A 17,553-nucleotide genomic window follows, 5' to 3' on the forward strand; every position below is an offset into this window, starting at 1 on the left:
AAATAAATCTAGCATCAAATAACATATAAAAACAGCAAAAGCATATCCAAAATTCACATACCAATTTTCCAAAGAGATTAAAAGAAAAGGATGAAGAGCCAAAGCTTGCAAATTTTTGCTGTCCTTATAATTCTTCTTTTTTCAAGAGGTAAAATTTGAATTTTTTTTTTTTCATAATAGCAAGGCAAGTGCTTAATTTTTTATTTTACTAAGATAGAAATTGATGAGTGATGCAGGAAGTGAGGTGATGGGAGGACGCATTTGCGTGAAACCGGAACCTCTAGCTCATTGCACAGAAACGATATGCACTCAATTTTGCATCAGAAAGTATGGCCCTCCCCCTGGTACAGTCGGCAAATGCAATCTTCCTCCTGGGTTTTGTACCTGTTATCACAATTGTTGAGATAGAAAATAACCTCACAAATGTATGGGTTTGTTTGGTTGGAATAATTTAATTAGAAAAATTTGAAATTTTCAATAAATTAATGTGAAAATTATTAACAATATGAATATATATTGTGAGGTTATTCTTCTTGGTTCCTGAATGACTCACATTAATATGAGTTATATTGATTGTAATAAGATGAGTGGAATGCGATCTAATTAATTATCTATTAAATTATTTTAAATATATCGTTAAAAATTAACGAAATTATCATGTTATTCTCCATATTTTTGCCATATCATCCGGTCACATTAATTAAATTTAAGATAAAATTAGTAATAATTTAAAAGTTTAGCTTAGAATTATTTATTTAAAAAAAACTAAATTTAATTAATAAAAAAATATATGATGAAATTATAATAAAAAATATATGATAAAATTATAATAAAACTGATCAAATTTTTTTGTGTGATTATCTCTTATATTAATCAAATCGTATACCAGCATAATTTGGAAAACGTTTCTGATTGGTACAAACGTAGCATACTAAATTTAATCAATAACTAATCCTAAAAATTATAAGAATATATATATAAATATTTATAATATTTAAAGATTAACACTTACAAGTTTAGATAGATGGTAAGTATATTTGAATAAATTTAAAAATCAGATTCTATTATCTAATCTCTAATTTCCATTTCAAAAAAAAAAAATTAAAGATTAATTTATAAAAATATAAAGATTTTTTTATAAATAATTATAATATTAAAATTCAATTCATATAAAATATAAAATTTATTTCTAAATATTATAATTATTTAGAGATTAATTTATTAAATTAAAAAAATTTATTTTAAAATACACTTAAAAATTCAAATGTAAAATATAAGGATTGAAGGCCAATTTTCAGATTTTCTAAATAATTATAAAATATAAGGATTAATTTGAAAAATTATAGAAATTTTATTATAAATTTAATAAAATCTCAAGAACTCTATTATTTTAGATTAAAAATATATATTGAAGAGTATTTTAATTATTTTCATTAAAGTGAATGGTAAGTTAATTAAGAATATGATGATAGAGACTAATTTATAATTTTTTTAAATGTCAAGAATCAAACTATAAATTTTTAAAAATATAGAAATTAAAGTAGATATTTTATTAAATCAGAACGATTAAAGTGTGTACTAAAAAATTATTCCAAATAATCAATACCTAGAAGAATAAATTATCTCAAATTAATAGTACCCAAATTTAATAAAGGACAATTCCTGCTAAAAGCTACGTCGTTTTGATGCTTGTAGTTGTTATTTTGTATTGAACATCTAAACTGTGTCGTTTTTATCTAAGCTGAGTTGTTTGTATGCACATGCTGTGCACGTGGGTTTGTCTGGTATAAATAGGAAGCGATGCTTTCAGAACAGCTTGTAACGCTATTTTTCCTCATTTTAAATAAAAGCTCTCATTTTCTCTCTCTCTTTTTTCTGCTTCTGCACATGGTATCAGAGCGTGGTTCCTAACTCACGCCGGCGCGTCACCGGTTGCATAGGGGAGATCCTTGGTTCTTTCAAAAGATCTGGTCATGGCGAGCAGTAGCAAGGAACAGAAAGGGACCGGAGCTCCAGAAAAATTGCAGATCGCGAATGCGGGGATGGGAGACCCACTGAGCCTTCAAATATCTGACCATCCAGGTATGAATCTAGTTTCCGCACCTCTTGTAGGAACTAATTTCAGATCTTGGAGTAGGGCTATTAGAATAGCCTTAGGAGCCAAGATGAAATTAGGTTTTGTCGAAGGCACTACTTCGGCACCTAGTAAAGACAGTGAAGGTTATGAACAGTGGAAAAGATGTGACTTCATGGTCACATCTTGGATTCTCAACTCCATCTCTAAGGAGTTAGTCGATGGTTTCATATATACCGCCTCTGCCAGAGATCTCTGGCAAGAGATCTGCGAGAGATTTGGAGAGTGCAACGGTCTTATGATCTATGAGTTGCACAGGAAAATATCTCTCATCTCCCAAGAAAACCAGTCTGTATCTGTCTACTTCACTAAGCTGAAGAGGCTGTGGGATGAGCTTGGGTCAATCGAACCACTTCCAACCTGCACCTGTGGTGCCTCTAGGGACATAGCTGAAATAACAAACAGGAATATGCTCATGCAATTCCTAATGGGCTTGAATGAGGCCTTTGGGTCTGTGAGAGATCAGGTGTTGGGGATGGATCCTTTACCAACAGTAAACAAGGCCTACTCAATGGTTGTAAAATTTGAGTCTCAAAGGGAGATTCTGGGGGCAATGAATGACAACTCAGGATCTCTTGCCTTATTAAATAAGGCTCAAGCTCAGAATCTGTCCAGACCAAGAAGGCCTGAGGTCAAGAAGGGCCACTGCACCTTCTGCAACATGGATGGCCACACTCGAGAAGGGTGTTTTAAACTGATTGGGTATCCTGATTGGTTCAAGGGCAAGAACAAGGCAGGAATCCAATCTTTCAAAGGAAATAGAAGCACCAGAATTATGGCTGCTATTGAGGGAAACAAGTCAAAAGAGGATAATCCTCTGGAATACTTGGACACATCAAGTAAAATACATGAATTGACATCCATGCTGAGCTCTTTAAAACAAGAAGTCTCCCAGCTTGTAAAAGGGAAAGGAACTCTTGCCCCAAGCATATCTCATGGATCTGAGGCACATTTCATGGACTTTGCAGGTAAGTCTACTGTCTATAATACTTGCAATGCACAAATGCAAACTGACTCTAATTGGATCCTAGATACTGGAGCCACAAATCACATGTGTTCAGACAGCAATCTGTTCACCACTTTACATCCACTACACAAGCACATCTGTGTGTGCTTTCCAGATGAGAAAACAACTCAAGTTACTCAATCTGGAAAGCTAAATCTCTTTGGCAAATTGATTTTAGATGATGTTCTTTACATTCCGCACTTTCAATATAACTTGATTTCTATTGGTCAATTAATGAATAGCCATGGCTACTGTATAGTAATGTGGAAGGATTATTGCCTTATACAGGACCCACTGAATAAGAAGGTGGTGGCCATAGGCAAGAAACAAAGAGGCCTCTTCAGGCTGAACCAAATGAGTTTTTCTCATTCTGATGTAAGGAATTGTTTGTTTGAAATCATGAACTCTAATGCTGATCTTCACAGCTTTGTAAATAGCACTTTCTCCCAAATGAATTTGAATAAAGAACATTCCATGCAACTTGAACAGACACATAAGCATGTAGTGACCATGAATGACATGCATGATAGACTAGGGCATGCATCAGTAGGTAAGCTCAAACATGTTAAAGGCATGAACATCAGTAGTGAGGCTATGAGATGCTGTCCTGTTTGCCCCTTAGCTAAACAAGCCAGATTACCTTTTCCCAGAAGCCACACCTTAGCCTCAAAACCTTTTGAATTGGTTCACATTGATATTTGGGGGCCATATAAGACCAGCTCTATCACTGGAGCTAAATTCTTCCTCACCATTGTTGATGACTATAGTAGGGCTGTATGGACCTTTATGATGCACTTAAAAGGTCAGGCTTTTAGCTTGACTAGATACTTTATACACATGGTAGAAAATTAGTTTAATACTACCATCAAAGTCATTAGAAGTGACAATGGAAGGGAGTTTCTAAGCCATAATTATGGCTCTCTGCTCATGAGCAAGGGAATTAAGCACCAAAGATCCTGCCCCTACACTCCACAACAGAATGGAGTTGTAGAAAGAAAACACAGACACATACTTGATACTGCTAGAGCTTTGAAAATACAATCACAAGTCCCTATTCAGTTTTGGTCAGAATGCATTTTAACTGCAACCTACCAAATTAACAGAATGCCTATGGAGCATTTTGGTTGGTCCACGCCTTATGAGAGGCTCTATGGGACCTCACCTGACTATTCTCACCTGAGAAAGTTTGGTTGCTTGTGCTTTGCTACTTCTGTGGGAACTCAGAGGGACAAATTTCAAGAAAGAGCCATTAAAGCTGTGATGATAGGCTATGCCAGCACACACAAAGCCTATAAGCTTTATAACATCAGTGATAAAACCTTCTTTATTAGTAGGGATGTTATCTTCCATGAAAATATCTTTCCCTTCCAAGATAACAATCTGATTGAAAACTATGTGATTCCTATTCCTGTGATTGAGAATGATTGCCCTGTTGTTGAAGCCTGTCCATCTGGTCACACCAGTGATGACCTACAGAATTATCCTTCAGTTAGAAGGACACAAAGGCATAGACAAGCCCCTGTCTGGATGCAAGACTATGTTAATTCTCAGCAAATATCCTTTCTGACCTTCCATCCTTTACATCAATCTTACATTTGCAATGTCAACAAGATTTTTGAACCTTGTACTTACACTCAAGCATCTAATGATGCACATTGGGTTGAAGCCATGAAGCAAGAGCTTCAGGCCCTGGAAAATAACAACACTTGGGTGCTCACTAATTTACCTAAGGGTAAGAAAGCAATAGGCTGTAAATGGGTCTATAAAGTGAAATTTAAGCCAAATGGGGATATAGAGAGATATAAGGCCCGGTTGGTGGCCAAAGGCTACAACCAGATTGAGGGGTTGGATTATAAGGATAGGTTTTCACCTGTGGCCAAACTTACAACTATAAGAGTTTTGATTGCTCTTGCTACTTCCAAACAGTGGCCTATTTTTCAATTGGATATAAATAATGCCTTTTTACATGGTTATCTTGATGAAGAGGTGTACATGACACCTCTCCAAGGTTATTACAAAGCCTAACCAGGGCAAGTTTGCTTGCTTAAACGGTCCTTATATGGGCTTAAACAAGCCTCCAGACAGTGGAACATTGAATTTACCACTTTTCTGAAGGGTTTAGGCTTTGTACAGTCCCCCCATGATCATTGTCTCTTTACACAGCACACTGGTGTTTTAACTTTGATATTGCTTATATATGTTGATGATATTATTTTAACTGGAAACTCCATTGATGCCATTAATGAATGCAAGCTTGCTTTACATTCAAAATTTACTATCAAAGATTTGGGACCCCTGAAATATTTTTTGGGACTGGAAGTTGCTAGATCCTCTCAAGCAACTTTACTTAGTCAAATTAAGTATATTTCAGACATATTGAAAGATGCAGGCATGTTTCATTGTAAACCTGCCTCTTGTCCTTTACCTCAAGGCTTACATTTATCTCCCGATTCAGGAGAGCTTTTTGATAAACCTGATTTATATAGGAGACTCATTGGGAGGCTCCTTTATGTTAGTCTCACAAGGCCTGATATATGTTATGCTGTGCAACACTTGAGTCAATTTATGAGCATGCCCGGAAAGCCTCATTGGGAGGCTGCTTTACATGTGCTTCGCTATCTTAAGGGCTCCTTACATCAGGGCCTTTGTTTTCCTGTAAGTACTGATTTATCTCTAAATGCCTACTGTGACTCTGATTGGGCAGCTTGCACTTATTCCAGAAAGTCACTATCTGGATATTGCATATATTTGGGACCTTGCCTTATCTCTTGGAAAACAAAGAAACAGCCTATTGTTTCTAAGTCCTCAGCTGAGGCTGAGTATCGTGCAATGGCTAACACTGTGTGTGAACTCCTCTGGATTAGCTATATTTTGCAGGATTTGCAGGTTCACATCCAATTGCCCATTCCGCTGCACTGCGATAATAAAGCTGCCATACACATTGCCGCCAATCCAGTTTTCCATGAGCGCACGAAGCATATCGAGATAGACTGCCACCTGGTGAGAGATCAACTTCAAAGGGGATTTATATTACCTCACCATGTTACTACTGAAGAACAGCTGGCTGACTTATTCACCAAGGCCTTACCAGCCTCCCGCCATGACACATTAACCCGCAAGTTGAATCTTTTGTCTCTCCCAGCTTCAACTTGAGGAGGGGGTGTTAAAAGCTACGTCGTTTTGATGCTTGTAGTTGTTATTTTGTATTGAACATCTAAACTGTGTCGTTTTTATCTAAGCTGAGTTGTTTGTATGCACATGCTGTGCACGTGGGTCTGTCTGGTATAAATAGGAAGCGATGCTTCCAGAACAGCTTGTAACGTTATTTTTCCTCATTTTAAATAAAAGCTCTCATTTTCTCTCTCTCTTTTTTCTGCGCTTCTGCACAATTCCATTTCAACAAATTCAATAAGGATGCTTCACCTCTCTTTAAGTAACCTGCCTTTCACTATGTCTAACTAATGTTAAGTTGCATGTGTTCATTTTGACCATAGGCATCATTCTCCTTGCGATCTGGAAGGTTGGAGTTACTTGGCTATGTGTTCCCTTACTCCTCTATCCCTAAATTGGCTTGCATGGTCTCTTTAGGCTGTTGTAGCAGGAGTTTTTCTTCTTATCGCCATCAGTGGTAAGCTTTTCCAGTGACAGGGAGCGGCACTAGCTGATTCTTTCAACTGAGTCAACAAATGATTCAAGCCAAATCCGAGTTGCTAGGGTTCTGCTCTTCCATTGGTTTTACTTTTCCTTATTGGTCTTAGACTTTTTAGTCTCATATGTGTTCTTCATGCCTTGGGCCTATATATGTTTACATTGGACTATGATCCCTCGGTTTTATGAATGAGATATCCATCAACTTTGATGAAATATTTACATCCATATAATAGATTACGCAAAATCATATAGCTAATAAAGAAAATAAGCATGGTTATTTAACAAAGGGAAACTGATTCTATATGCATATTTCATAGTAAATCACAGAATTTACTTGAGCCACAACCAACAAGGAAGTAACTCTCTAGTATATGTATCCTTTACATCCAAAGGCACACATTTGTACACAAGAACCAACATCTCAACCATCAAGAAGTAGTAACCCAGATGCCAACTTTTGTTATAAGCTTCTCATCACAGGTACTCAGAGTCTGAGGCTGAGATCAAGTTCATCTCCTCTTGTTTCTAATCTCTCATTGTTTGAAGCAGAGCTTGTTTCCACCATACTCATTTGCTTTCTGGGAAGTAAAAAGCTATAGAGAGGTTTCTTCTTAAAGCATCCACCTTGTGCTGGTCTAAGCTGTGAATCCACATTGCTTTCCTTCAAATAGTAATTGGCACCCAAGTAAGAAAATAGAAGGGAAACAAAATAGTACAATGCGCATCATGCTTTAGAAGGTTATTACCTGAAAAGGGAAAGAACTAAATGTGGGTGATTCTCTTTGAGTCTGAATTGATGATGGAGTTGCTGGTGAGCCAAGTAAGAGGAAACTTCCAACTTCTGCTTCATTATCTGTTCTACTGCTTCTTTTGGTGTTGGGCTCTAAAGAACTTCTTGGCTTCATCTCTCTGAGAAATTAGATTTCATAAAGTAAGCGTAATAAGTAAAATGGATAGAGTTTAATGCAGAAAATGAAACTATAGGCCTACCTAGATGTTGATGTTCTCTCACACGGTTCAAGATTGTTTATGCTGCGACTACCACACGCAAGTGAAGGCTCTGGTCTGTTCACCTGAGGTGAAAACGTAGGAACCTGATAACGGAAAGTCGGCACCGGAGGGATCATCTCTATGGAGAATGGCCGTGATCTCTTTGCACCGACTATCTGTGTACAGTAACCATTTTCAAGATTAGAAGTTGAATTTGTCACCCATTTTTTTTAATAGTAACAAACTCAATTTCCAAATAAGGAGAGCTAACCATTACTTGCACATATAGCTTAATCATTGTCATTAAAGAAAAAACATTTCTTTCTTCCTCTAATTTGGTAATAATCCTCATTATATTTTCTAAGAAATAACAAGAAATTATTACAAAACAAACATTGTGCAAGAAACGAAAAAGGGTTACCAACGAGATTTTATTAATTAATAGTAATAAATGAAGAATTAATGAGATTTTCCAGTCCTTTAATTTCTATAACTTTGCCAGACTAACTCAATCCTGTTTCGGACTGCAAAAGGCTTAATTAACTTAGTGAAATATTTTATTATTAATTTTTTCAGACACCCAAATGCCCAAAAAGAAAAATCCCAGGTGAAAATTTTGAGTTCTTTTTCTCCAACAAAAAACAAATGCACAATGGACCCTGCCACAAGAAAAGGTAAAAAATTATATAAATAAAAAAGTGAATTAATTCAACTTGCCTTGTCTTCCTCTGGCCATAAAGCAGTCCATTGATGATGTGATGTTTGGTTTGAAGGGGGCTCTCTACCAAGAGAAGGTGCAGTAGAAGACGAGGTTGTCGAAGATGACACAATAGGATGTGGAAAAAGATTTGTCTGCAAATTACACACAAATTCAGACCAACATGCAATACTAGCTACGGATAAATGAATTCTGATTCTTACTTACAATTGAAGATGGTGACGACTGCTGGCTTCTTTGCATCAAACTAGGAGAAGGAAACAATTGATTCTTAGATCCATTTGACAAATGAGTAGAAGATTGAACCGCAGAAGCTGATCTAGGATCCCAAACCTCAACAGTAGGCCGCTCACAAGAATTCCACGTTGTGGGTAATAATGCATGCGCAGGCAAAGCAACGCCTGATCCAGATCCAACTCCTAGGGGTGACGGGTTACTGTTAGAATTGTTACTGTAAAACATTGTCGTTGGTAGAGCAAAATGGTTAGGATTTGGAGAAAATGAGACAGATTTAGGTAGAGAATTTGGTGGAGGAAGAACTGGAGATTTTGGTTGATAAGAACATGCAAGTGATGAAACTAAAGAGAACCCTTTATTTTTGGCTTCGTCAAAATCAGGTCTCTTTTCTTGTTCTCTCAAGATCTTCTCCAGTTCTGCAACTCCTGGTCCTCTCTTTGGAACTCGTTGTCTCTTGGGTTTCTTTGAAAATATACTCTCGACGCCATAACCACCATTACAGCCACCACAACTGCCACCACTCTTATCAAAAAAGCCACCACCACTGAGACTAAGGCTGGTGTTGCTGCACATTTCTGTAAAAGCTAGAAGAGATTTTGGTATTTTTCCTTCCTTTCTTTCTTCTTTCTTTCTTTCTTTTTGTCTTGTGTGACTAATGCTGTGTCAACCATTAAAAGCCTACAAATGCTGTAAATTTAAATAGCAAAATGAAGCAAGCCCAACAGAGAGAAAATACTAACAAAAAATCCGCATACTTTAAGATCCACAAATCTAAAACAAGTAACAAAAATCAATTCAAAAACCCGAGATATAAGGAAAGGAAATCTCAAAGGATGTGGAGTTGAAATCGGCTACCTATGCGTTAATCATCAAGGTGAGCCAAGGAAAAATCCGCCCATGTTTTCAGCTCCTAAAAAAAGAAAAGAAATCTTTATGAGAGAGAGAGATTTTCTTGTCCGAGAAGAAAAATCACATCACAGATTATGTTTTCAAAGCTCTGAAATCCAAGCATTCATCAGAATCTTCCCTCAATATTTAGTCATATTTTGTTCAAACTCTTTATTTTTCAAGAACTTAACTGGATTTACAGTACTACAAAAATAAGTTTAAAATATCGATGATAAATTGTTGCCTTTTAATACTTAAATTATAATAATAAATCAACAATAATGGTTGGAAGTTCATCATATTTACCTCTACAATTATAATATAAAATAATAATTTATTTTTTTTATAATAAAATAAAAAATACAGTTTAATATTATAATTTAATAAATATAAAATAAATCATTTATTAACCTATATTATTATATATAATAAAAAATTAATTTTTTTGCAATAATTTTAAATTGCTACCCTGCGATAAAAAGAAGAGCTTTAACTTCTAAAAAAAAATTTTGAAAAATGGCCCAACTTGATAAATATAATTTTAACACTTTCTACAAATTTAAAATTTTTCAAAAGGACTAACTATTTAAAGTTTAAATGTTTATAAGTGACTGATCAACTGTTGATATATGTGGTAGCTTATAAGCATATTTATTAGTAAAATTACTAAAAAAGATATTAAATTAAATGTATAGTAAAGTTTTAAATTAAATAAATATAATATAGTAATTTATTTGATCAAACCAACTTATAAATTTAGTATTTATAAGAATTAAAATGAAAATTTAGTCATCTCTTCCTTATTTTTTTAGTTTATAAGCTAAATTATAAATTCATAAAATATTATAAATATGTCAATTTATTTTTAAAAATTATAAAATAATTTAATCGGTTTATTATTCGGAAAATTAAAGTCGCCACAGTAGAAATAACTTCTATCTTTATTATTCAGAAAATTTACCTTTTATTATGTGATATGAAAAATTATTAGTTGATCTATAAATTTTAAAATATCTATTAAAATATCTATTAATTTTAATCGTTAAATATTATATTATTTAATTTTTATAATATAAAAAAATTTATCTCTCAATTTATAAAAATGCTTATTATGAGTATTTTAATTTTTTTTATAATATTTAAAGATTAAAATTCATGGTGAAACTAATAAATAAAATATTTAAAATTTTAAGGACATTTCAATATAATTTTAAAAATTAAAAATTTAATTAAAAATTTTTTTTATATCATAAAAATTAAATAATAATAATTTTCTTTGTTATTTTACTTCCTTTTTCCTTCCATTCCTATTATATTCATATATAAATACATATATACGTAAGACAAAATAAATATATTTCTTTAATTGAATGAAATTTTAAATCCATATTTTCTAAAAAAATATTAAAAGGTAGTGAATTAAAAAGTGAATATTTACCTAATATATATATATATATATATATATATATGAATAATAATATGATCTATATAAATTTGTAAAATAAAATTTTATGTAAAATACTATATATAAATATTATAAATCTATATAAATCTGTCTAGATAAGTTTTGCCCATTAATTGAATTCTAACGTTAGATATAAAGATGTCTGAAATTTGATAAACAACATCTTCCGTCCTATTTTAAGAAATTTATCAAAATATTTATTAATTTTTAATAAAATTATGAAACTGATCAGAGAATATACCTACCACACAGTACATAGAGAATATACCCTACCACACAACGCATGAATTCATATATGCACATGCACTGAAGAATAAACCTCATCTTCTCAAATTAATGCTTCAATCATCATGCTCAAGTCACCATGATATATGCAAATACCCAATTAGTACGTATCCGAATTTTGAAAATTTTAAATTTAATGCATTAATTCTTTTTTTAGTTTAATTTTTGAAATCGAGCAAGTATTAATAAGTTTAAATTTAACTCATTTAGCAAACGAGTTTAGACGAGTTAAATTTTTATCGAGTTTAATTTTGAATAGTTCACGAATAATTCAATTTATTTATTTGTGTAATGAGTTTTAATTTAAAATTAATAAATTTAAAATTAAATAATTTTAATTAAATAAGTATATATATAAATTAACTCACAAATTTAAAAAAAATGAATTTTTAAATCTTAATAATTTAAATATCTGCAAGTTTTAAGAATTAATTAAAATATATAGAGTTGAACTTTAAAAATATAGATTTTGTCTCATAAAAATATATGCTGGATTTAAACTTAGTTCTCTTACAATATTAATCTTAGCCTGCTTACTGAGTCTATTCTTGAGATTACTCGTGAACTCAAAAATAAGCTAAACTTACAAGTTTTAACGAGTCGAATATTATAAAACTCAAGTTTGACTCATTTACTAAACAAGTCTAAAAATTAAGGTCGAAATTAATTCGTTTAGAAATTGAATAAAAAAACTAATTCAATCGAATTTTTATCGTTCTAAATCTCAAATAACACAGGATAAGCTTGATTTACACCCACATATAAATTACAAACTAATTAATTAGCTGACAGGTAGATGAGCTAAAAGATTTCCCAAATAAATTTTCATTTATACATATTAATATATATTTTTTATTTTTGGTAATAATAAGGTAAATTAGGGTAAGTTGGTAGGTTAAAATCACACGTGTAGCATGTTCTATAATTGATCTTAGCTGCAGACAGACCCAATTACCAGTTAAGGCTTCTGATATCCGAAAATAATTTCCTAAAAGATTTAAACCTAACCCTTTTATTGGAAATTAAATGTGTGCATTGCCTAGTGGGATAGGTATCTCTTCAAAATATGAGAATTCATTTAACGTGAATTGATATTAGGGTTCGAGTTCCAATCAGAAGTTATTATAAATACTGATTAGTTCTAGAAAAATTCAGATTTTAATTTCTGCCAACTCAAATTGATTAATGCTGTACTAAATCTTCAAATTCATCCTTGATAGATAAAGAGAATAAACTGATTAGTCAATCGTTTCTATTAAAAAAAAAAAAGATAAATTCAAACAATCTTTTTTGGTATCATTTGTAATTTGAGATTTGATAATTTAAAGATAAGCGGATTTTGACATTTGGTTATAATGATAAGCAATTTGTTTCCAAAGTATGGATGGTAACACGTTTAATTTAATGCTAAATTCATATGCGATAATGTTTTTTTCTGATTTTTTTATTAAAAAAATAGATTTATGGCAGTTATGAATAATATTATGTTATATACTTAAATTATTGTCTTGGACAGAAGATAAGATAGGTTAGACAAAAGAGAGAATTTCTGATGAATCTTCTGGATAGCAATACAGCTGGAAGAAATTCTCTAGAAAACGTTACAAATTTGTTACAACATATTCACAGTTAGCCCAGATTTAATCTCCGCATTTCGGTCGGTTCGATTTTAAATTAAATCGAATTAAATAAATTAAAAATAAAAATTTTAGTATTTATAAAAATTAAATTGAATTAATTTTGATCAGATCGATTCGATTCGATTCAATTTGATTTGATCAGTTTTGATTTTTAATAAATTTTTTATTTTAACATTTTATTTTTAATATTTTAAAATTTAATTAAAATATTTTAATATTAATATGATTAATTTCTTAATATTATTGAAAATAACATATTATTATCGCTAATCGGTTCGATTCGATTTTTTTAATTTTTTCTTATCAAAATTAAACCGAAAAAAAAATTAAAATTTTCAAAATTAAAAATCAAACCAAATCGAATTGAATAAAAAATCAAACTGAATTTTTAAATTAATTCGATTTGATTAATTTTTCGATTTGAATCGAATGCACTCCTAATTGGATCCTCTCATTATTACTATTCACGTGAGAGAACTTTCAAACTGTTAACGTCAATGGCGAGATTAAAGATGAATATGAAGATGGGCTATTGATTGGACACAATTTTAGTACCTTTATTCTCATTATTAATTTGAGTATTTTTTGATCATTTTTATATTTTTCTAGTGTTTTTTTCACAGAAAAATATTGGAATGGTAGATTTAATTATTTTTCTAGTGTTTTTTCACAGAAAAGTATTGAAATGGCAGATTTGATAAAAATGATGGTAAATTGTTGAACATAATATGATCAATGATTTGGACAAACTTATCAGCTGATCATACTTTGCGGGATCAGAATTTGCTCAGATTCTCTAGTTGACTTGATAATTTTCAATTAAAAATTAGAGCAGAGAATTGTCTAAATCTTTAGACAAATCAATAATTTGCTAAGATTCTCTAGTTGACTTGATAATTTTCAATTAAAAATTAGAGCAGAGAATTGTCTAAATCTTTAGACAAATCAATAATATGTCTGGACAGAGAGTAGAAGATTGACTCAAGATTTGAAATAAAAATAAGATTTTCTCATTTAAAATTGTTGTATCTCACGGAATATTTTCTCTTTAACTGCGGCATTATACCTTCTATGAATTAATGAATCTCTTCTCAAAGGAAACAAATTAGAAAGATGATCCCTAATCAAAGCAATTTCAAAAATCATATTTTTAGAAAGGTTTGGTGAGAATTCTGCTAGGATTCGGCCTCTATAATCCTCCTTGAGTGAACAGTCGCGACATCTCTTCTTCTTCAGCTGGTTTCTTTCCTTTTCTTTTGTGTTTTCTCTCAAAGTCACGTGTAGCTAAACTCTTTAGATCTAGTTGAAGATAGATTAAAGTTGAAGTTGAAGTTTCTTCATGAATCGTGAGACCTAAACATTATTGTTCATATTTTATACTTCTAACATTTATACAATTTTAATTATTATCATCATTATTACTCTATTGATTGATTAATAGGATCCATTGTTCAAATTTTCAAAACGATATATTGTTAGTTTAAATGCCTGAAATCTGTAATTACTTGAGGTATTCAACAACAAGTAACAATTAAGGAATTGTATAATTTAGCTTGAATTCACCACACAATTTGGTTTCTTGGTTAGAATTGATTCTCTTTAATTCTTAATGCGGTTGATAAATTAAATCCAATAGATGTTCTTTGGATTGTTTATTTATTACAGTTAATTAGCGAACGTTTTCTAATTAATTTATATATAAGGGATGATTGATTATATGGAGCATTTTTCATAACTAGAAATAATTTATTAAAATGAATAAAGATATTTTTATTTTTATGATCAATTCTCACAACTATAATGGATCCTAATCTTCAACTAAAATTTATTTATATTGATTTGATTTTCTCTTGATTATTGCTTTCTTTAATTGTCTTGATTTTTATTTTGATTTCACTCTTCATCAAAATCTCCCTTTTTATTTTTGTTGTTTATTTTTCTAGTTATTGATTAAAGATACTTAGTGTCAATTTCTTGTGGATTCGATCATATTCACCCTATACGCAATTTATATTTGTTAGATTTGAATATGTTATTTTTTGTGGCTTTGACACTCATAAAAAATGGCGCTATTGCCGAGGAATTGATTTAAACTAACTTATTTCCTTTTCTGACTAGGCTGGAATGTGAAAAATATTTGCTTTACGACTCAAAAATCGAAAGAATTGCTAAGAACTTACAAAAACAAGCAAATTTGAGGAAACAAGCCTTAAAGACATCTTCATCTGCAATCAGTAAGAAAACAACCACAGAACTGGATTCTGCTACACAACAAGCTATAGAAAATACAGCTTCTACTGTAACTGACACACCAGCTACTACACCGGAAATTTCAGATAGAATAGTTGTAGCTATTAGACCTGAAACTGTAGTTATTGAATTAGAAGCTGTAGGTATTGAAAGAAGGGCTCCAATGGCATTAGAAAGAACCCTGTGTGAATTAGCAGCCCCTGTAAGTGATTAAGCACCATTGTGTATTACATTCCTACATATAGCAATCTATTTTAAACTAAAAACTGGGTTAATCCACTTGCTTTCCAAGTTCAGGGGATTGGAAAACAAAGACCCACACAAACACCTTAAAGAATTTCATATTGTGTGCTCAACCATGAGGTATCAAGGGATAACCGGAGAACATATTAAACTGAGAGTCTTTCCCTTTTCTCTTGATGAATCTACAAAAGACTGGTTATTTTACTTACCTCCTGGATCCATCATTACATGGGCTGGAATAGTGAGGGCTTTTTTGAGCAAATACTTTCCAACCTCAAAGGCTATTGGTATTAGAAGAGAGATCAGTGGTATCAAATAGAAAGACACCAAAGAATTGTATGAATATTGGGAGAGATTCAAACGATTGTGCGCCCCCAACATGACATCTCCAATCAATCCCTAATTCAGTACTTCTATGAAGGTCTTTTATCCTTAAAAAGGAGACTCATTGATGCAGCATGTGGAGGATCAATTGAGGAAAATACACCCTCAATATTAGTCCCTCCCAAGTATTCAAAAAGTGGACCCTCAATGAATTTTCCATGTATATGCACCTGAATAGGACAACTGTGTAAACTGTCACATTGATATTTCAGTATAAATAACAACCTAAATACTAATATGAACCCTAAATATTGCATAAAAATAAACCCCATGCATTGTATATTTATTACATTATATATTAAATGACAAATAGCAAACAAATAAACATTTATATTTTCAAGTTTATAAATTTTACAAACACATGTACTAAAAAATTACCTCTTTTTCTTTTTCTGTCGAGATTGCTTTGATCTACCACCTTTGGTCTGCATTTTGCCTCTAAATGTGTCAACAAACACTTAAATATATTTCCTTTGTCGCGTGGAACACTGAACATGAACTTAGATTAAAAAACAATGGAGTTGTCTACAAAACGATGGGTCCACCTGCTTAGTTGCCTTCAAATGTCGAACTCCTTTTGACAATAACGAGTCCAGAGCAGCAGATAATAATGGGTGATCCTTCGTCACTTGATTAGAAGATTAGGAATTCTCAATGTATCTAGGGATTCTTGATAGATTAGGAATTTTAGCTTTTTAAATTAGGGATTATCAATAGTTACGTTCTTTAGTTAGGTTTAGGGTAGTTAGTTAGGTTTAGAGACTTTTAGCTTTGTATCACAGTGAGATTTCTAAACTATTATCTGCAGAGATTTGAAAATCAAGGCTTAAAATATCTCGACTTTATGTAAGTTGTGTCCAAGATCCATAAGTCTTGCCCAAGTGAAAAATTATTTAATGTAAGTTGTGTTTATAGCATGAGGTGTGCCCAAGGCTAGTTCTACGACTCTTTTAATTCTTTATTTAAAACTTTTAAAATAAATTTTTTTTTTAATGATTGTAAAATCTATCAAAATCACAAAAAACAGAAATATCTACAATTTAGCGGAATCAATCGAATTGTATAAATAAAAATGTGTGTTAAATAGGTAGAATTTACTCTCTATCATAATAATCTTTCTAGACACAAAAAACGGATATTTTACAAGTTATTTGTAATTTAGAGCATAAATTATATTTTTACAAATTGCAATAATAGTATGCATTAGTATTTACTCTCATTATTGATTATAATATGTTACATATGTAATCCGTCAAAATTAATAATCATAGTAAATATAATAATTTTAGGTTGAATTTTTTTTTTTGAAAAATTTTAATTTGGTTTGATTAAAAAAATTTAATTACCAAATTAATTTGTAATATTTTTTTTTAAAAAAAAACCTTATTTTTATTGTTTTGAATAATTATTCTTTCTCATTGGAGCCTATTTTCTTTCGTATGGACGATAGTCACATTTGTTTTTATATAATATATATACTATGATCGTTATACCAAATCATAGTATATAAATGATTATAATAAAATTGTTACATATATTTTCAAAATCATAATAGAACAGTTATACATAATGATAATCTGAAATTCAGAAAATAGAGTTTTACAATGAGTTTGTGAACTTAGAAAAAATTTAGCCCTAGAGGAGGGTATCTCCTCCCTTTTA

General features: G+C 31.5%; 1 protein-coding gene across 1 annotated transcript; it reads right to left on the reverse strand.

The window, feature by feature from the left end:
* Nucleotides 1-7,071: 7,071 nt before the first annotated feature.
* LOC110603988 lies at nucleotides 7,072-9,490 on the reverse strand. The gene is made up of 7 exons (XM_021742001.2): nucleotides 8,707-9,490; nucleotides 8,499-8,633; nucleotides 8,362-8,440; nucleotides 8,053-8,141; nucleotides 7,782-7,957; nucleotides 7,538-7,700; nucleotides 7,072-7,452 (listed from the first exon to the last, which is right to left on the reverse strand). Exons 1-7 carry the CDS (start codon nucleotides 9,307-9,309, stop codon nucleotides 7,276-7,278), a joined length of 1,422 nt encoding a protein of 473 aa, XP_021597693.1. The 5' UTR covers nucleotides 9,310-9,490; the 3' UTR covers nucleotides 7,072-7,275.
* Between the last annotated feature and the right edge of the window lie 8,063 nt (nucleotides 9,491-17,553).

Source organism: Manihot esculenta, chromosome 16 (genome assembly GCF_001659605.2).
Source record: "Manihot esculenta cultivar AM560-2 chromosome 16, M.esculenta_v8, whole genome shotgun sequence".
Lineage (NCBI taxonomy): Eukaryota > Viridiplantae > Streptophyta > Magnoliopsida > Malpighiales > Euphorbiaceae > Manihot > Manihot esculenta.

Coding starts and splice junctions, on each gene's coding strand:
- LOC110603988 (XM_021742001.2), bottom strand. CDS start 9,309: ATGTGCAGCAACACCAGCCTTAGTCTCAGTGGTGGTGGCTTTTTTGAT. Junction 8,441..8,498: donor TATGGCCAGAGGAAGACAAG/GCAAGTTGAATT, acceptor TTCTTGTGGCAG/GGTCCATTGTGCATTTGTTT. Junction 7,958..8,052: donor AGCTATATGTGCAAGTAATG/GTTAGCTCTCCT, acceptor TACTGTACACAG/ATAGTCGGTGCAAAGAGATC.